Below are 21,291 nucleotides of genomic sequence, written 5' to 3'. Positions count from 1 at the left end.
ACACGATTGCGTTCACAAATACCAGGCATTTGAATGCAAGATAACATGACAGTGTTTATTGTGTTTCATCTGCGCGGTCTGAGCATAAATAATTTATTATAAATGAAAATTATTATATACAATGGCTTCTTTTGCAGAAACTTCCCTTTTTCCTAGTGATATTTAGCGCCAGTGTATCAGGAAGTGACGTTTTTGTTCTCTTTGACTCATTGGATGGAAACACTGCTTTATTCGCAAATGTTTTTTGCGATATTCAAAATTTGCGCATAAGTTAAAAATGCAACTTTGGATGGAAACATAGCTATTGATAATGCATTTGCCTCGCATGCCAGCAGCGATCGGGCCGGGGTTCGAGACCATTCCACAACATATTATCCAGAGTGAGTTAAAATACATGAAAATAAATGAATAGCCTAACAACAGCCAACATGACTTACTCTCTGCTTCTTCACCTAATTCTCCTGTAACTGCATTTTCCAAACACAAACATCTTTTTATCACTGACCTACTGTAAATTCACTTTTAGAAAGGTTTTTACACCTTGTATCTTGTGCTTGTATCTACTGATATCTGTCAAGTCAAGTCACCTTTATTTATATAGCGCTTTTTACAATGCAGATTGTTAAAGAAAATGATGTCATTGTCCAGCTTAAGTAAATTCAGTATTGATTCATTCCATTGTAAGAATCAATAGTTATTAATTTAGTTAATTTATCTATATCATATTTATATCTATATTTTAAATACCCAGTTATACAAGTAATATGAAGAATACAAATTATTTCAGGAAAATAAAATATTTGCCATATGCAATTCATATATGTGTACATTTATTCTTCTGTTACATCATATTGATATTCATACTGGCATTTATGCCATAGTTTAATGGGTACATTTATTTATCACTGAGATAAATTCAACACACACACACACGCACTATTAGGCTTTTATTTGAGCACTTCCGACGAAGCTTCTTTCACAGAGTTTTGCCTGCTTTATTTTTTACTAAACACCAGATGGCGCTGTTTTCGTTTTGAATCTTTTCCCGAAACAATGAGGGAGAAGCCTCAGTGCTTCATGAGGCTTCATTTGCCCATCACTAGTTAGCATTGCTTCTCGCATCGCTGCAACTGGACTAGAAGTTGACTGACTCAAGAACAAGTTCAGATGGATCTGCACTCCCCGCATGAAGAAGGTTTCAAGAGAAGATCAAGCATCCACGTCACAGCCGGCTATTTCACTCTCCTTCATCTCTGAATGCTAAGCTAAGTTCCTTTTAATGCTCATTGTTTTAAAGCTATCAGGTATTGGCAACATGCTGTTGCTAAGGCTGTCAGTGTTGCTTAGGCTTCTAGTCATTCTCAGTAAAAATGTTTGTGCAAAGAATTGCGATCGTATTTGGCAATGTGCGTTACTTATCTGTTGTCATTGAGGGGGGGAGGGGAGAGGGGGTGAGCAGGGACGATGTATTTCTTTGTTGACCACAAAAACCTTTATACCATCAAGAAATATCAGTCTGTGCAATAAAAAGAAAAGCAACCAGAAGTACTTTTTGCCTCACCTATATTTTATTTATGCGTCACCAATGAAGTCCCTGTCTGAGTCTCTCAGCAGCTTTTAGAAAGGACATAGTAGCCTCTATATTATGTCAACAAATAACATTCTCAACGGACGCGCCAAATGGATTAAACAGGAATCTCAAGATGTAAATGTTCCTGATTCACAGTCTAGCCATGCTGTTGATCCTCTTTTTGAGGTCAGCGCTCAACAACACAGAGTTTCTGCTACCGATGATCTTAAATCATCCGCCCAAGTAATGCCTAGTCATTCTACCCCTTGCCATGTTAACTTTATACCTGTGTCATCAGTAATGCCTTGCCCTGTATTACCTGCTGTACACATTACTGCTTCAGTAGCTGAACCCCCATTCAGTTCTGTCACCTCAGCTGCCGAGGTAACCCAGCCCAGCATAGTTACAAGGTCATCGGCTTCGCTAGTTATTGCACAGCCCACCTTAATGTCTAGGCCAGATTATGCTGCTCCTTTACCCTTTAACCCAGCTGCGGTGGCCAGACCGCACCATTACTCAGACATCTCTGTCACCTATAGTCAGACACCCTTTGTTAGTGTCCTACCTACAGCTCCACCTACAGTTCCTGTAACGTTAGGGGCTCCCTTACATACTCAGTCCTACCAAACCACGAATCCTAGCCCTCATTGGACAGCAGTACCGTATCCTGTTCCCCCGCCTGATGCCTCTCATAGTCAGCCAGCATTGTACCCCTCCCCAGCCCAACCACCTGGTCTGGAAATGCTAGCTGCCTCAGCTTATGGTGTCCCAAAGCCAGCTATCCCATACTTTGACACTGGCAGGGAAAGTGACTTTGCACTACTGAAGATGTCCTTAGACAATGTAATGAATAACCAGCCTCATTTGAGTGAACATTACAAATATCAGGTCCTTTTAAGTCACTTAAAACTTCCTAGCGCTCTACACAAGGCCATACACAACTGCATTACAAGCACAAGCAAAATATGGCCAACCTAGTCAGCTGGTACAGTCCGAATTAGGTGTCATACTGAATGCACCAGCAGTCAAGTTCGGTGATGCAGAAGCGTTTGACTCCTTTTCCTTATCTATCCAAACACTAGTAGGGATGCTCAGAACTTTGGAGGGCCCAAACGGATACGAGCTGCGCTGTGGCTCTCATGTTGATCGCTTGTTAAGCAAGATGCCACCATCATATCGCGATGGGCTCGTTGAGTACTGTTTCAGCCGAGGTATTCTGCAAACTGACACAGACCGCACTTATACATTACCTGATCTGTCTGCATGGCTGCAGATGAAGTCACAGGCGAAGCGCATCTCCAATAAAGCAGCTACATTGTATCAGGCTGATACTGCTAGATTTGCCAAGAAAGATCAGCAAAGGTCACTACCTTCTCGCCCAATCGCCCAATCTTGTATTCAGCTGAGGCTAGTTCAGTCTTGCAGGGACAGATGAAATCTAAGACCCCTTCTAAGATGCAACCCTTCTGCCCATACTGTAACACCAAAGACCACTTCCTTAATGCTTGTCCCAAGTTCAAGAAACTGACCACAGAGCAAATAGTACAGTGGATATCCAAAGAGAAGCGCTGTTGGAAATGTGGGCGAATGCATACTCCAGACAGTTGTACTCTGAAAAGAACCTGTACAAATTGTAAAGAGTTACATCTGACCATCTTGCATGATGCAGCCTTACAGATCCAAAAGAGTGTGCTGTTGGTTAATGTTCCAACCCCTCAGGTCTATTTAGACCAGCCTAACCGATCTCAAAGGGTAATGTTGAAGATAGTCAAGGTCTTACTGCACAATCAAGAGAAAGTCATGGAAACATACGCAGTGCTGGATGATGGTTCAGAGCGTAGTATTGTTCTGTCACAGGCTGTAGACCAGCTGAATCTCCCTACTGAACCTGAAACACTCATTCTATGCACTGTCCATCAGGATGTAGTTAATCTGCATGGAGCCACTGTTTCCCTTCATGTGTCACCCTTGCACAAACCAGGCCGGAAATACCTGATTCATCATGCTTTCACCGCAGATAACCTGAGACTTTCCGAACATTCTTACCCTGTGTCTGCTCTTCAGCACAAGTATGAGCATATTAGGTCCTTGCCATTACCCTTGATCGACCGAGCCCAACCTCCATTGCTCATTGGGTCTGACATGCCTCACCTGCTTACTCCTGTTCAGTCAGTGTGCGTGGGACCCGCCAAAGGACCGATTGCTGTCTGTACGAGACTTGGTTGGACCCTCCAAGGTCCCATTGGGCTCAGTCAAACCAATCTTTCCTCCCCACGGTGTTTCCACATAACCACAACCACACAGAATACCGAGTTATTCAAGAATGTGGAACGCCTCTGGCAAATTGATACTCTGCCATATGTTAATGAGAAGACAGCCGCTCGTTCCAAACAAGACCAGTATGCCCTTGCTCTTCTCCAGACACATACAACAAGGGTAGAAGTCAGCGGAGTTATGCAATATGCCACTCCCTTGCTTAGACGGCCCAATTCTGAACTTCTTAAAGCCCCAAAAGAAGCAGTAATGGTGAACCTTCGAAGCACTGAGCGTAAACTTGCTAAAGACCCTAGGCGAGCTGAGTCTTATTGTTCTGAAATGAGAAAACTGCAAGAAGCTGGCTATGTGGCAGAGATATCAACACAAGAAGCTGAGTAGTCTCCTGAGTCATGGTACATCCCTCACCATATGGCGACGCATAACCACAAGGACAGAATAGTTTTCAACTGTTCTTATTCATACCAAGGCCAAGCTCTAAATGACATCCTCCTGCCTGGGCCCGTTCTTGGTCCGTCTTTACTTGGTGTCTTGCTGAGGTTCCGCGAATACCCTGTAGCCATCAGCGGAGATGTGAAAGGCATGTTCCACCAGGTTTGCCTCTTGCCAAGTGATAAGCCTATAGTGCGCTTTCTGTGGAGAGACATGCAGAGGACAGAACAGCCTAAGATCTACAAATGGCAAGTCTTGCCATTTGGCACAACGTGCAGCCCGTGCTGTGCCATATATGCACTCCAGGAAATCGCTCAGAACCACCCGCAAGTAGACCCAGCTCTGGTCAGAACAGTCAAAAGTTCCTTTTATGTAGACAACTGTCTACATAGCCTTCATACAGTTGCTGAAGCTAGAGCATTAGTAGACGACCTACGGCAACTTTTGCTCACCGGTGGATTTGAGCTCCGCCAATGGGCCAGCAACAGACCCGAGGTAATCCAGCATCTTCCCTCTGAAGCAATATCACAGAATAGTGAACTCTGGCTATCACAAAAGAGTACTGACCTTCTGGAAGGTACACTTGGGTTACTGTGGAACTGCCTCAGAGACTCATTCAGCTACAAACCCAGTCAATCCGGATGCCTTGAACCCACTCTGCTTAATGTCTACAGAGTTTTGGCATCACAATATGATCCCCTGGGTTATCTAATTCCATTTACTACCTGAACCAAAGTGCTGGTCCAGGATTTGTGGAAGAACAATCTTGGGTGGGATGACCCAATCACATCTGACAGCCTGTTAACCAGATGGCAAGACTGGCAACAAGAGCTCCAAAGTTTGAATCAGATTGCAATCCCAAGATGTTACATTTCATTTGAGGAGCATGGGGAAATCCTCAATCGGGATTTACATATATTCTACGACGCATTGGAGAGGGCTTACGGCTCAGTGGCCTACATGCGCACAGAAAACAATGAAGGATGTATGTGCATGTCTCATTTGTGTTACTCGTTCACGAGTGGCACCTCGTAAGCAAATGACAATTCCTCGGCTGGAGCTTAGTGCGGCACTTACCGGAGCGCAGGTGGCTAATATTCTTCAAGCTGAACTAACTGTTGACATTAATCATGTCATTCTCTGGTCAGACTCATCTTCCGTCCTCTAGTGGCTTAAATCTGACTCATGCAGATACAAAGTCTTTGTCGGGACATGGGTGGCTGAAATTCAGTCACTTACCGATATTGATTCTTGGAGGTTCGTTGATTCAGCGAACAACCCTGCTGATTTCATAACAAGAGGTCAGCCATTAAAGGATTTAACCCCACCTTGCCGTTGGATTAATGGACCAAATTACCTGCTTCAGCCAGTGTCATGTTGGCCCACTTTGCCAGCAGATGAACCTGAACCAGAAGCAGAGTTGAAAAGGTCAGCAATTTGCCTGCATGTATGCACTAGTTCAGACATTCCCCTTCCTGATGTAAACCAATTTAGTACCTGGACTGAGCTACTAAAGGCTACAGTGACACACAGTGACCCTTCATGGGGCGGCTATATCTTCCACGCAGTCAACAGATGATTCAGATAGTTACATCTCAGCAGAGAAGCTCCTACTACAAAAGGCTCAGAAAGATTCCTTTCCTGATGAGTTTAAGGCTCTCGCCTCTGAGCGACCGTTACCATACAACAGCAGATTAGCATCCTTATCCCCCGAGTATGACAAAGAAAGTGGACTTATCAGGGTTGGAGGGAGACTAAGACATGCTAAGCATATGGAATTGGATGCAATACATCCCATTGTGCTTGATCCGCAACACAACCTAACCAAGCTTCTGATCAAGGACTATGATGCCTCCCTTTTACATCCTGGACCAGAAAGAGTCTTTGCTGAGCTGAGAAGACGATACTGGATTCTGCGAGGAAGGGAAGCTATCAAGAAGCATCAATATACGTGTATGGACTGCCAGAAATGGCGTGCCAAGCCTAATATACCCAAAATGGCCGACCTCCCACCAGCATGTCTGTACAAACCCCCATTCTATTCCACTGGAATGGATTGCTTTGGTCCATTCACAGTGAAGATCAGCCGGCGAACAGAGAAAAGATTGGGAATAGTTTTCAAATGTCTGACCACCCGTTGTCTCCATCTTGATCTCTTAGATAGCCTTGACACAGATGCATTCTTGATGTCTTTCCGCAGATTCATAGCTCGAAGAGGGAAACAATTTGAGCTTCTTTCCGATAATGGTACCAACTTTGTTGGAGGAGACAAAGAGATGAGAGCAGCCTATGAAGCCATGATGCCTCAACTAAAGGAACAACTCGCAGAACAACAGATTTCATTCAGATTTATTCCACCTGGTGCCCCTCATTTCTGGGGAGCTTGGGAACGGGAAGTTAAGTCAGGAAAGCAAGCCCTAAAGGTAGTACTGAAGGATCAAACAGTGACTGAAACTGCACTGTGTACTGTGCTCACTGAGGTAGAGGGCATCCTAAATGCCAAACCTTTGGGATACGTGTCCTCCGACGTGTCGGATCCAGACCCAGTTATGCCTAGCATTCTCCTAATGGGCCGACATGATTCCTCACTCCCACAAGTGCTCTATGATTCAAGTAATCAATTGGGAACCAGAAGATGGAAACATAGCCAGGTACTTGCTGACCATTTCTGGTCTAGATTCATCCATTACTATCTCCCGAATCTGCAAGAAAGACAGAAGTGGCGTAAAGATGGAGGAGAAATTGGTCTAGACCAGGTGGTACTGATAGTGGACCCACAACTTCCACGTGCATGTTGGCCAGTAGGTAAAGTGACGAATATTTTCCCTGGACTTGATGGACGTACCAGAACAGTTGCAGTTCAGGTACACAATCGCACATATGTGAGACCTGTATCCCGTATAGTCCCACTCCCTAAGCTTTCTGATGATCACCCTTTTGAGCCTACTAATTAGTTAGGGTTTCTCACTGTTTCAAATGTCCTTACTCACATTTGGGGGCGGCTATGTGAGAAAGCCCTAACACGCCCCCTAGTGGAATGTAGCATACACAGCTCATTCAGGCGCAAACGTGCAGAGTCGGTAGCTGAATTGCGAGTATGAGTCAGGCTGGCTGGACTGTTTATTCCACTTTGTGTATGTTTTCTCCAGTGCGTGAATGACTGCTGGTGAGTTTTCATCTGTATTTTGCCTTTGTGGTTGATATTGTTGTTCTGAATGTTGATATTTGCCCGTGGATTGAGCGCATTTGGAACTGCGTCACAAAGTGAAACCAGGGTGTTTTCATATCGGACTTTGATCTTGAAAATAAGAGTTTTTCCATTGAAGTATGGATACTATGTTCACTTACTGGTTGCATATCGCCCACTTTGTTCAGTGTTGTTTGAAACTGTTGAATTTGATGACGTTGCATATATTCCTTGTAATATTGAGCATATGTCATTGTTTATTTAATTATTAAATATAATCAGCACACAGTTAAACAATTTATGTTAATTAATATATTACTTAATAACTGAATGTTTATGTCATTTTACTGATATATTTACAACTGTTTTCCTTGTTTCTCTTCTGTTTATTATAGACCACATGTGTGAAGTAACATATACAAACCTCCTTTGATTAAACAAGTTAAACTGGGATTCCCTCTCGTGTTTTTCTTACCGGAAACACACACACCCCATCTTAGGTGCACTACACCTGAACCCCCTGAGCGTCCCATACGCTCGTATATGCATGAAAGTAGGCTAAATTAAGTTATATTAAGTTACTATGGAGATTTGCTCCAGAGCAGGCTAACAACCAGGCTAAGATTAATCCTAGTGATTTATCTGTTAGTTCTGCTGTCAATCCTACTAGAAATTAATGTGTTTTACAGTCACTCCAAGGTCTTCTGTAAATATGTTGCATCATTTTAATTATCCTACATTAAAATACTAGATATACTGTCAATCATATTATTATGCCTACTGTTATTTTACTGTTATTATGAAGACTGCTGTTCATATTGCTGTCAGAGGCTTGATGAATACATATATTATTACAGTTTGTTTTGATTTAGCCTATCCTTTAATAAAGGATAATGTATGTCACTCTTTCATGTGTACATGCATTTTATTTAGCATTGGTAGCAGTTTATCTTCCCAAATTCTAGTTCCACTTCACTGGATCAATAACTATGTAGTGTACTGGACATTCATGAAAAAGGTAGGAAACCACAATGTTTTTGGAATTTTTTTTTTATTTTTTTATTTTGCTGTCGTCACTTGTCAGCTTGGAGCTTTGGAGAGAAAAAAAAAAAAAAGATGATTAATACATTGTGTTACAGTCATGGTTCAGTGTAAATATGAGCCTTTTTTTAAAATGCTAAAATCAGTACAGACAATAAAATGTGTCAGCAGACACTATTCACCTAATTTGTACATTTTTACACTTACCAGCTTGCAAAATGTTCTTGTACTTAATCTTGACTTGCTGCCAGGTCCTATTTGTCCAGACATGTTTGTTCTTTAAGAAGGATAGATAGATAAGAGAGATAAAATAGATAAATGTTTAGATAGATATAAATAGATCAAATTGTCAGATTATAGATTGGATGAAATCAATTAGGAAAAAAACCTAAATAGATAAAAGAGTAGATAGATGAGATAGATTAAATAGATAAAATAAACTACACAAATAAAAAGCACATAGTGGATAAGTATTTGCAATTAATCTTCATGATAAATTTCCTGAATAACATGCATGTCCACTGGTCACATTTAAGGCAAAGTGTACAACTGTTAATTTGTGGAAATTACAAGTAACTCCTTGAATTGTAATTATGATGGTTACAGTGGAGCACTGGTTATTTAGAGCGTGTTTTTATCTTATACCTATAATTGTTGTTCAGTTAGGTACACTGTAAGGTACACTTTTTTTTTTTTTTTTTAGAAAAACAGAAAAGATTCTGGTAATTTTACTAGTTAAGAAAATACATAAAATGTAATTCTTCAAAAATGTGTAACTGTTCAATAATTCAATGTTGAATTTAAAAATACAAATATCTGATCATAAAGATGTTGTTTATATTACTTTTACAAATAAAATATATTTTTATATTATTTTTTATGAACAAATCTAAATGAACATATTACAAAATCATATTTTTTATGTGTATACTACGCAAAAACACTACGCAATGACGTGGTCTGTTTAAGAATGCCGTGAACGTGCACTTATCCCAACTGTCTAAACCTGGCTTGACATAGCTGCACGTATTCATCCTGGCTCAGCAAACGTGCAACGGACTAAGCCAGGATGCGCTGATTAAACTAGGTCAAGCCACACTTTTTCTGTTATCCTGGCTTTCTTAATTCTTCTTTTGTGCAATACATGTCACCAAGTCATTAATGACAGAAATTTAATTTTTGGGTGAACTAACCAGCTGAACATATGGAGCTGGTTAAGTGGTGCAAACTCCAAAATATATTCGTTTACAAATCATGCACTATGGTAAAATGTGTTTTGAGGTCATAACATAATTGTGCAAGGAGCTGCGTGAAAACAAGTCTTTACTGATCTATAGTCTGCCCCTGTAATCATAATTGTGTGTGAAAACAATTAAAAATGCTTGCTGTTTTACTGCCTCTAGTGTTCATTTCTGTTGGAAACTGTAGTGATATGTATGTATTGGTTTGTATTTTGCGTTTTGCAAAAATGTTGCCACAGGTACGTTTTTTCCAATGAGCCTGTGTTGGCCGTTTTACCATTTTTAGGCAGGATGACGAAGTTATCCGGCAGAATGCCTTGCTTCCGAGAAAACCAAGTGAACTTGTGCAAGACAACCGGGCTCAGTTCGGGTGTTCGGCCTACAAAAAACAAACAAACAAAAAAACAGTTCAAGCACATCAAAATGTCTGAAACAATTCTGACTAAATCAATGCAAACTGCAGTAAATAATTTAATTATTTGAGCTAATGTTTTGTACAGTACACATTACAGGCTGAAATTTAAGTAAGATTAGAAGCAGCATTCATAATCCATTTACCTCCGTAATATGATGTTTCAGAGAGGAATAAGATGTTCAACAAGAAACATTTACATTAAGGTAATACTGGTGTTACATCTGTCAGCTGCGGATGCAATTGTTTACCAGCAGATGGCAGCCTTCCTTATTGTCACACTGTGTTATTCCCGGACTCCATTTCCCAGAACTCTCTGTTCATTATTAGTTTATCAGTCTCAGCTGTGTCTTGTTCATACCATGTAATTAACTCTGTCTATTTATACTCCTTTACTATGAAGTCTTGTTTTTGTGTTTCATGTTACTGACAGTTTTCTGAGTGGTTTTGTTGTTCCTGGTTCTGTTTTCTGCCTTGTCATGGATTTGGACTGATAATTTGTGCTTTGACCCTCTGCCTGGTTTTTGGACTGACTGTGGATTGTATTTTCTCATTAAACTGCATGTGGATCCTCACTCTGTGCTCGGTGCTGTCATTTCGTAACAATTGGTTAACATTAAATCTCATTAACAATGAGAAATACTTCTAAATCCTTTATTAATCTTAGTCCATGTTAATTTCAATATTTACATTAAAATCAAGTTATACCTGTTAACTTGAGCTAAATGAACTAACAAAGAACAGTTTAATGTTAACAAATAAGAAATAGGCCTGTAACATATGTATTGCTTATTAATGCATTAACTAATGGGACCTTATTTTAAAGTGTTAACAGAAAGTCACTTCAGAGTTGAACAAGTTATTGCATTTTGACCAAATTGATGAAAGAATAACACTGCTAATTTGCATGACTAGGAATGAGGAAGTAAAAAGTTTCTTAGGGTGCTCAGAGCATGCAACAATAAAGGATTAGTTCACTTCTGAATGAAAATTTCCTGATAATTTACTCACCCCCATGTCATCCAAGATCTTCATGTCTTTCTTTCTTCAGTCAAAAAGAAATTAAAGTTTTTGAGAAAAACATTCCAGGATTTCTCTCCATATAGTGGACTTCAGTGGGGTTCAACAGGTGGAAGGGCTCTACACAATCCCAGCCGAGGAATAAGTCTTGTTTAGTGAAATGATTGGTAATTTTCTAAAAAAAAAAAAAAATCACGTTACAAAGGTCACACGTGACTTATGCGGAAGTACAGATTTAGTGTCTACCAAGCAAACTTGCAAAGACTAAGTCAAACGCCCTTTACAAAAAAAGATAAAACAATGATGTCTGACGATTTTGAAGTTTAATAGGAGAAAATGAGATGGAGTTTTTCGCCCTACCGTGGTACTTCCTCATACTTCACACGTGACCTTTCCAACCTGATTACATAATGCATGCGCATTGCAGAGCAGTGCAAGATGAGCATTTGTGTTTAAAAAGTATATAAATTTTTATTTTTTTTTAGAAAATGACCGATCGTTTCGCTAGATAAGACCCTTATTCCTCGTCTGGGATCACAAGAGCCCTTTGAAGCTGCACTGAAACTGCAATTTGGACCTTCAACCTGTTGGTAGCCATTGAAGTCCACTATATGGAGAAAAATCCTGGAATGTTTTCCTCAAAAACCTTTTTCTTTTTTTTTTGACCGAAGAAAGAAAGACATGAACATCTTGGATGACATGGGGGTGAGTAAATTATCAGGAAATTTTAATTCTGAAGTGAACTAATCCTTCAATCTGGGACCAGATCCAATTCGCTGAAAGGGACGAGAAGGATCTTCATGTTGTCTGGATGGATTTGGAGAAAGCCAATGGCTCTGTTCTCACATCGGTTGATTGACTTTGCCCTGGACTTCTTCCACATGCCTCCGTGTGTCAGTAACATCATCCAAAGCTATTTTGCGGATTTGAAGATCTGCCACTCACTACATGACTTTACAACCAGCTGGCAAAAACTTGGCAGGGGAATAGCTATGGGGTGCTCAGTTTGCCCATTCTATTCACAGAAACCTTTGAGTTCATCCTGATGTGAGCAAGGACCATTGCGAGGGGAGTAAGGAATAGTACAGGATTCCGGTTGCTTCATGGATGATGTCAAAATCCTGCTCCAGACAGCGACATGCACAGCACAGCACAGCTCATCAAGAGGCTGGAAGAGCTGCTGAGCTGGGCCAGGATGAAAATCAATTTGGCCAAGTCCCACAGTCACTCAATCTGCAAGGGCAGGTGAGTGTACACAATTTATTTCCAAGTGGCAGGGGAAAGAATTCCAGTGCTCTCTAAACAACCAATTCACAGATCAATCACAAAAAATCACATATAAGCATATGGAAACCACAGTTAATGCTCAGCTGAAAGATGGCCTTAAGGAAATTGACAAGAGCTGCCTCCCTGGTAAAAACAAACTGTGGTGCTTCCAGTTCACAGTCTACCAACATGTGATGTCGCAGCTGAAAATGTCTGGAATAACAGCAACAACAGTGGCAAGGCTGGATGCCATTTCCAACAGCTATATCCACAAATAGCTTGGGCTGCCGCGATGCCTTTCTGATGCAGCACTGTTCGGAAGAAATGCTCTTCAGCTTCCACTAAAGAGCATTTCACTTGTGCACTGGCGGGATAAGACCAGGCTGGTACTCGAGCTTAGACAATCAAGTGAGCATTTTGTACGAATTGTTTGTGCCAAGGTTCAGACCAGCAGGAAGTGGAAGGCAGACGTCTACATCGACAACACCAATGCCAACCTAGAGCACCAAGAGTATGTTGGGAGAACCAAGCAGGAAAGATAGGGTCTTGGCTGGGGAAAGCCACACAAATTCTAGTCAAAAGCATCTATAAAGGAACGGAAAAAGCTAGTGGTTACAGAAGTGACAAGACTGGAAGAGGAAAAACTTGGCCAAAATCTGTTGGCCAAGGTCAACAAGGCCAGTGGACAAAGTGGACAGACATCCTGCCAAGGTCAGTCAGTTGGAGTGACCTTTGAAGAATTCCTCAAGCCATGTTAAGTTTCATTATTAGAGCCACTTACGATACACTTCCTAGCCCAGTCAACCTGGCACGGTGGTTTGGGTCTGAAGAAATCTGCAGCCTGTGTGAAGCGGCTCTGGGAACCCTCCACCACATTCTGTATGGGTGCAAAACTATGGAGTCAATATAATGCCACATGTTTGTAAAAGAACTAAGTATTGCAAAAGAAAATAAAGAATTGCAAAAGAAAAGTAAAGTATTGAGAGAAAAAAATAAGTTTTGCAAACACAAATAAAGTTTAAGTAATAGTATTATTCCAGTACTGATAATAAGTACTGGAAAAATAAAAATATAATTAATTGCAAAAATCAATTACAGCTGTAAAAGAAGCTTAAGAACTTTGATCCTATTTTCATTTTTCTGTGCGTTTCAGTTCATGGCACTGTTTTGACATGGGGTGGAGTCAAGAAAGTGGGGCGTGTTCAGCGGGCCTGGCCACGCCTCCCTCCGAGTGACATCATCAAGGCACTTATCAAGGTACCATGGTTGAGAGGCAAGTGGGTGGATCGTTTCCTTGTTGTACTCACACTTTTACTTTAAAATGTGTGTGGTTTTGTTTTGTTAACTAAATGTGAATTAAAAGCTTTTAATACTCAGAGATTGGTTAAAGTCTTTGAGGCTACTCCTGAAATAGCCTGAAATCTGCTGTTTATTTCTGTCATTGTGCACGATTTGATGCTGTTGATTTTTTTTTTGTTTACTTTTATAAATAATATTATTGTCCCCACGGCTCTGTTTAGTTTCAGTCTCTCCTGCACATATATGGCTCTAATATTCTTTAAAAAGAAAGATTGAAATGATGTTTAATGACGTCACACACAACTTTTTTGCTCAATACTTTGTTTTTCTTTTGCAATTTTTTATTTTGCTTGCAAAACATTGTTTTTTTGCTCAATTTTTTATTTTTATTTTGCAATTCTTAATTCTTCTGCAAACATATGTGGCATTATATTGACTCCACACAAAACTGCTTTGGCTTAGGGCTGCTACAGGTGGTGCCATGACCAGGTGCTAAGGAAGTTGGCAGAATGCACAGAAAGAGCAAGGGTGATGGCGAACAAGAGGCCCCAGAGCCCTAAGAGGCAGCCTGTCCAATTTGTAAGAGCAGGTCAGTTAGTGCCAGGGAAAGGGATGGAGAGCAACAAGTTCCCCAGTGGAGATAGGCTGCCGTGACTGTGTTGCCCAGTCGCTCAGCCACTTCCTGAGGCACATCGGCTTCAGCTCTGGCGAGGTCAGGAAGAAGTAAAAGATCTTGCCAAAGTCCTAAGAGGCAGAGAAAGGAAGCTTGTGGCTATGGCTGAGGAGGAATGACAAGAGCTGGGATGCTGAGAAGCCTTTAAGGCATAAGAACCTAAGATCTAAGTCCAGCTGCAGAGAGCGGCAGGGAGACGTCCCTGTACACTGCTCCACTACCCTGAGATGTTCAGGGACTTAAGGGGCAAAACATCGGTGAAGGGTGGCTCCCAGCTGATGACTCAGCAGCTGGCAATTTGGCACCGGCAGAGGTGCGTCAGGCAGTAATGCCCAGCAGGTTTTACCACCAACCTGTTAATAATACTGCAAGTGTGTTGCTCAAGGGCACAGGGGCGCCATTACGGGGTTGCAAGTATGCCAGGCATATGGGCCCAGGATGCTAGAGGGTCCCAAATCATGATCTTTTTTATGTGTGTGATTTTTTTTTTTTTTTTTTTTTTCTTTCATACACAAACATTTTAACTAATAATATTGTAGTAAAATAAAAAAAATCTGTGAATTATAGAAAGTAAGAAGTGTATGGAGGACAAAACCTGCAAAAACAATAAATAAATAAATACATAAATAAATATACGAAGAAATGTTAAAAAAAAAAAAAAAAAAAAAACATAAATATATATACAAGGAAATGTAAAAAACAAAACAAAAATAAATAAGTATTTATACTTTTATTTCCTTATTTATGTATAATTGTATTTTTTCCCCACATTTATTTATTATTTTCATTTACCTAATGGGTAACACTTTATAATAACTCATGCTATTAAGCATTAGCATACTAATATACATTAGTAAGCAGTTTATAAATACAGCTATAAATGCTTTGTTCTTATAAGCATATCTATAATGTGTTTAATGTGTTGTCAGTGGTTCATAAGATCATTTAGAAAGTGTAAGTAAATGATTAATAAACTATTTAAATGTACATTTTTGCATCTTATTATTTAGACATAATAGTTACTCAGTGTGTTAATAAATGCTTTATTAACACATATTCCTACTGTAATTCATGATTAATTCAGGCAGTTATAAAACATTTAGAAGTGGTCAGTTAACTATTTTTGTGAGCTCATCTAAAGTGAGGACTGTTTATGCCTTGTAAAGCTTTTAAAAAGGAGATTTAAAGGCTCAGTTATTTTCTGCACTGCTGTTCTTTAATGTTTTAAAGTTAGTACTGAGGTAGTTTTGACACTGTGAAATATTTTATTATCTAATTATTGTTTTATTAAAAAAAAAAAAAATATATATATATATATATATATATATATATATATATATATATATATTAGTTGTATTTTGGCACTCCTGTAATCCAGTGTTGGCACTGGTAAATTTTTATTCAGAAATGTTTACACTTTACAGAAATTTATTTTTATATCAGACTGCAAAGGCGTAGTTTCATTTTACTGCACAGTTATGTATTCTGGAGGTTTACAGGAATTTTTATTTTTTGTGACATTGCAAAGGTTTACTTTTAATTTTATATCAAGTTACTTTAAAGTGAGGACTATTTATGCCTCATAAAGCTTTTATAAAGGAGAATTAAAGGATACAGAACAGAGAAATATTTATTTCGAGCAAAAAATGAAACTTTACGATGGGTAACTTGATATCAAATTAAAAGTAAACCTCTGCAATGTCACAGAAAATAAAAATTCCTGTACACCTCCAGAATTATCCAGCTTATCAGCTGCTGTTCTATGCCAAAGGCTGAGAGTGAGAAATATAATAAATCAATTAAGAGAAAGGGGGAGGAAAGAAAAGGAAAAAAGAAAGAAAGAAAGAAAGAAAGAAAGAAAGAAAGAAAGAAAGAAAGAAAGAAAAGACAAGATAGGGTGCCAAAGAGCATACAATATTAATAATCGCAGTCATAATAATTTAAAAATAATAAAATAAATAAATCTAAAAAAATAATAGAAATTTTTTACAACACCAGTAATAAAATAAGTGTAAAAAGGGGGTCAGAGGGAGTGAAGTACAGACTACGGATCGAAGACGAAATCTACTACATAATTATTTCCTTTGCACCCACAGTGGAATATTGTGTGGGTCTAAGTCAGACACCCAGTATATGATTTTCTGAATATTACTTGCCCAGTAATAAAATAAAAAATTGGGCAATGCCATCCCCCAAGAAATTTTCTTATACAAGGGGTTTTGTTTTCCCATAGGAAGGAAGAAATTAAGCTGTCTAATTTAATGAAAAAGGTTTTTCTTATAAAAATAGGAATATTTGAAAATAAATACAGGAAACAAGGTAGGACTGACATTTTAACTAGGTTAATACGACCTGCTAATGACAAGGGTAATCTGGACCATTTGGTAAAATCATCTTTGCAACGACCTAAAAGCAGGGAAAAAATAGTAAATCAAAATAAACAAATCAGTAAATGATCATGTGACTTGTACACCTAGGTATTTAAAACCCTCATGAACTATTCTAAATGGGATAAGGGAAGTATCTATGCAGAGAGATGATTTGATTGGGAATAATTCACTATGCATGTTAAGCTTATAGCCTGAGAATTTACCAAACTCTTCTAAGACTGAAATAATATGGGGTACTGATAAATCAGGGTTAGAAACATATAACAAAACATCATCCGCATATAATGCAATCTTATGCTCAATTCCATTCCAAGTGATACCCTTAAAGCTACCAGACTGACGAAGTGCTGCAGCCAAAGTTTCAATCAAAATTGCAAATAGCAAAGGGGAGCGGACATCCCTGTCTGGTACCTCGTGCAAAGGAAAATATTATTTGTGCACACAGAGGCTACTGGGAAAGTATATAATAACTTAATCCAAGAAATTAAATCTTCTGAAAAACCAAAATGCATAAGAGTGTTAAAGAGGTATTTCCACTCTACCCTATCGAACGCCTTTTCAGCGTCAAGGGAAATTATAACGTCCTGATCATCTTGTGTGTTAGTGTACATTACATTATAAAGGTGTCGCAAATTACTAAATAGATTGCGTCCACGAATAAATCCTGTTTGATCATTAGAAATTATAGTTGGAAGACCAGGTTCTATACGCATTGTAAGGCTAATATTTTAAAATCAACATTTAAGAGTGAAATTGGCCTATAAGACTCACAAAGAGTAGGGTCCTTTTTTTCTTTTGGAAGAAGAGAGACTGAAGCTTGTGTGAGTGTCGGAGGTAGGGTTCCATTAATAAAAGATTCATTATAGACTGCTACAAGAAGAGGGCCTAATAATGTTGAGAATTTCTTATAAAATTCTATAGGAAAGTGTTCTGGCCCTGGAGCTTTACTACTCTGCATTGCTGAAATAGCATTTGTCACTTCTACTTGCATTATGAGTTTGCCAAGATCAGAGTTAAAATTGACATTTATAGTTGGTTGATCCACTTTTGTAAAAAAGGAATCTATAATTATTGAATCATTAGGATATTCTGAGGTACATAAAGCAGCAAAAAAATTAACAAAGCTATTGTTAATATCTTGTAAAGAATACAACAGTGAGCCTGACAGGGACTTAATGTGAGTGATCATTTTCAAGTTATTTGATTGACAAGCTTGAAAGGCCAACAGTTTACTGGCTTTGTCCCCAAATTGATAAAATGTATATTGAGTTTTTAACAACCTTTTCTCTACATATGAGGTAGATAGTAGATTATATTCAGTTTGAAGTCGCAGTCTCTCTTTATATAGATCAGGTTTAGGAGATGTAGCATACTGCTCATCCAACCTGCTAATTGCAACTGAAAGATCCTTGAGCTTAATGGTTACTTGTTTTTTAGCATAAGAACGAAAAGACATAATTTTGCCACGTAAATACGCTTTCAATGCTTCCCATAATGTAGATCTTGAAATATGAGGTTGATCAAGTGAAAACTCTATCTCCTTATTTAGATAAGTAACAAATTCTCCATCTGCCAAGAGCAGAGGGTTCAGCCTCCAGGGTTTAAAGGTTGAATGTGGGGCAGGCAAACTAAGTAAAAAAGAAAAGGGAGCATGATCAGAAATAACAATGCTGTGGTATGTACTTGTTATAATAAAGGGTATGAGACTCTTATCTACTAAGAAATAATCTATACGACTGTAAGAGTGATGCACAGGTGAGAAAAAGGAGAATGCATTAGAGGAGGGGAAAAGAAATCTCCAAGGATCTAACAACCCATATTGCTCACAAAAATTCTTAATGTTTAGAGCAGCCTTAGAGGGCTGTATAACTTTGGTTGAGGATCGGTCCAAAAATGTGTTCAAAACACAGTTAAAATCCCCACCTATGATTAATGCATATATAGTGATGGCCAATTTCAAAACACTGCTTCATAAAGCTTCGAAGCGTTATGAAGTCACGTGATTTCAGCAGTTTGGCGGTTTGACACGCGATCCGAATCGTGATTGGACACAAAAGATTCATAACGCTCCGAAGCTTAATGAAGCAGTGTTTTGAAATCGGCCATCACTATACAGTATAAGTCGTTATTTTGTTTTTTTGGCGCACCAAAAATATTCTCGTCGCTTTATAATATTAATATTGAACCACTGTACTCACATTAACTGATTTAAATATGTTTTTAGTACATTAATAGATCTTGAGAGAGGAAATGTCATTGCTGGCTATGCAGGCCTCACTGAGCCATTGGATTTCAACAAAAATATCTTAATTTGTGTTCCGGGGCAGATCTACCGGGGTGGCACGGGGTGGCAACTGCCACCCTAAGAAAAAGCTTTGCCACCCCATCTGCCACCCCAAAATGATCACAGAATAAAATATAAATGCAAGCATTGTTTCAAGTACTGCTTTTCAGCAGCGGCGCTTCAATGTGATGACCAAAAAGACAGCATAACGCAAAATAATGGCAAGAAAACACATCTTTCAATAAACTGTGCATGATGGTTGCACGCGCACGCAGCTCGCCCAGTGTAGTCAGCTTTATTAACAAATGACTGTTATAAACCGGTTCTTTGTGAGTCAAAAACACACAGCCTAGTTCACTTACGAATTGTTTTTCCATTTGTTTGTGAATCAGAAAATTACTGCTTCCTGGCTAACTTAGAAGTCCTTCGAGAAATGTAATCCCATCCAAATATGTCTGAGATTAATTTTCATAATTTTTTGGCAAGCTGATTCTCTGACTGCCCGCTACACTTTTATCATGGATAAAGGTCTTTTTGCCATCCACAAATTTTCAATAACATAAAATCAATAAGAAGATCCCGATCACAGAAAATAATAGCAGAGTTAGGTAAGAACCAAACGTATTTTAGCTTTTCTCGATTGCTAACACATTATAAGTGATTCATTTGGCCCAATTTCCCAAACCATTCGTTCAGACACATTTCTTACAAAGTTTAACAATGACAACATTAGGTAGCAAAACTGATGACACACCAGTCAAAATCTGAGAGAGAGCTGAATGAATAATTTACACACAGTACCAGTACTGTAGATGAGGGAAATTTCACTACTCTATGTACAGTAAACTGTAGCACATTGTACACCCTCAAACTTGTGATTGTCAACTTTCTTTGTAGCCATTTTTTATGTGTACTGTATTTTTGCAGAACTGAGAAATGACTGCCTAGGGATATAGTCTTGTGTCAGAAGACCAATACATTGCAATAGCACTGTATATACTGTAATGAAATTTGGCCAAGTGTGCAGAAGATTCTGAATTTACTTTTACTGTAATTGACAGTATACTGTATTGTGTTGCATACCAAGTTCATACTTATTTTTCTCATGCTTTTCATCTACTGCAAGATCAATTTACAATAGTAAAATGAGAAAAAAAAATTCCCTCCAAAAGTTCATTGCTGTATTTTACTATATCTGCATCTAGTTTTGTATAGTGTAGTAAACATTGAGCTGCAAAATAATTCCTGAATCCCAGTAAGAGGTTTTTGTTACAGTGTTATATGAATTGATCTCACTAGTGTTCACTGGGCAGTGCAGTAGTCTGTGTATTTGTTAAGTTTTGTGCGTCATCTGATGCCAAAGTTTGATTTTGTCAGATAAGAACAAGTTTTTGACTAGAACATTTTATTTTGATCTGGAAGTTTGAGGTTTGTGCAAGTTGGTGTATAGTTTTAAGATTGCGTTTATAGTTGTGAGAAAATGTTGAATTGTTTCATGAATTATGAAACAATAATTAGCAATCAAGAAAAACAATAACTAGACTGAAAAGTTTGAAAGACAAATTTATGCTGGCTTGTCATAAAGCCAACTTAAAGTCTTGTTTTAAAAAACGTAAATAGTTTGGTCAGTTAGGCCAGAATATAGATGTTCTGGGTGATTGCTAAAGTGTTGCTAGGTGGTTGCTAGGAGATTCTGGGTGGTTGCTAGGCTCTTGCTATGCAGTTGCTGGTGTGTTGCTAGAGTATGTGGTTGATAGGGTGCTCTGGGTCAACACACATTCCCACCTCTGTTAATAACAGAAACTCAAAAATTGTTTGCAAAAAACAAGTTTTTGTTGCTCTTTAACTTGCACTAAACATGTGATTTATACCATAGAAGTAGCCTATGTAATATTAATAAAACTGCTCATCTTTAGTGATACAAGCTCAGACTCATTTAGAATCTGTTAATGTTTTTCATATAGTGTCTTGACTTGGTGCTATGATGCATATTGAAATCTTGTTATTTATTTGTAATTTTAAACAGTATAGATGACTACTTTGTGGTAATGCAATATTTGTGAACACAATTGTGTATGTCAGGCCATAAACCTCCAAAAACTATGCATTGGCGCTTGCTTTGGTGTCAGACCTGATGCCACCCCTTTGCCACCCTATAAATAATTTTCTAGATCCGCCCCTGCCGAAGATGAACGAAGGTCT

At 38.8% G+C, this 21,291-nt stretch overlaps 2 protein-coding genes across 4 annotated transcripts in view; one reads left to right on the top strand and one right to left on the bottom strand.

Annotated features, from left to right (window-relative positions):
- LOC127512115 (cytosolic phospholipase A2 gamma-like) overlaps positions 1-21,291 on the bottom strand; it is a 135,692-nt gene that overhangs the window by 112,957 nt on the left and 1,444 nt on the right. The gene's annotated exons all lie outside the window — the stretch shown is intronic.
- LOC127512139 (cystatin-B-like) overlaps positions 6,540-21,291 on the top strand; it is a 36,560-nt gene continuing 21,808 nt past the window's right edge. For both annotated transcript variants that reach the window (XR_007930131.1, XM_051892780.1), the window contains exons 1-2: positions 6,540-7,442; positions 13,597-13,700. Coding sequence is in view for 1 of the 2 variants with exons in the window: in XM_051892780.1 (XP_051748740.1) it covers positions 7,433-7,442; positions 13,597-13,700 (114 nt within the window). In the remaining variant the exon portion in view is untranslated. The remainder of the gene's footprint in view (positions 7,443-13,596; positions 13,701-21,291) is intronic.

The sequence above is a fragment of the Ctenopharyngodon idella genome, chromosome 5 (assembly GCF_019924925.1).
Source record: "Ctenopharyngodon idella isolate HZGC_01 chromosome 5, HZGC01, whole genome shotgun sequence".
Classification (NCBI taxonomy): Eukaryota; Metazoa; Chordata; class Actinopteri; order Cypriniformes; family Xenocyprididae; genus Ctenopharyngodon; species Ctenopharyngodon idella.
Note: the sequence above shows the minus strand (reverse complement) of the source record. Positions and strands in the feature narration are given on the sequence as shown.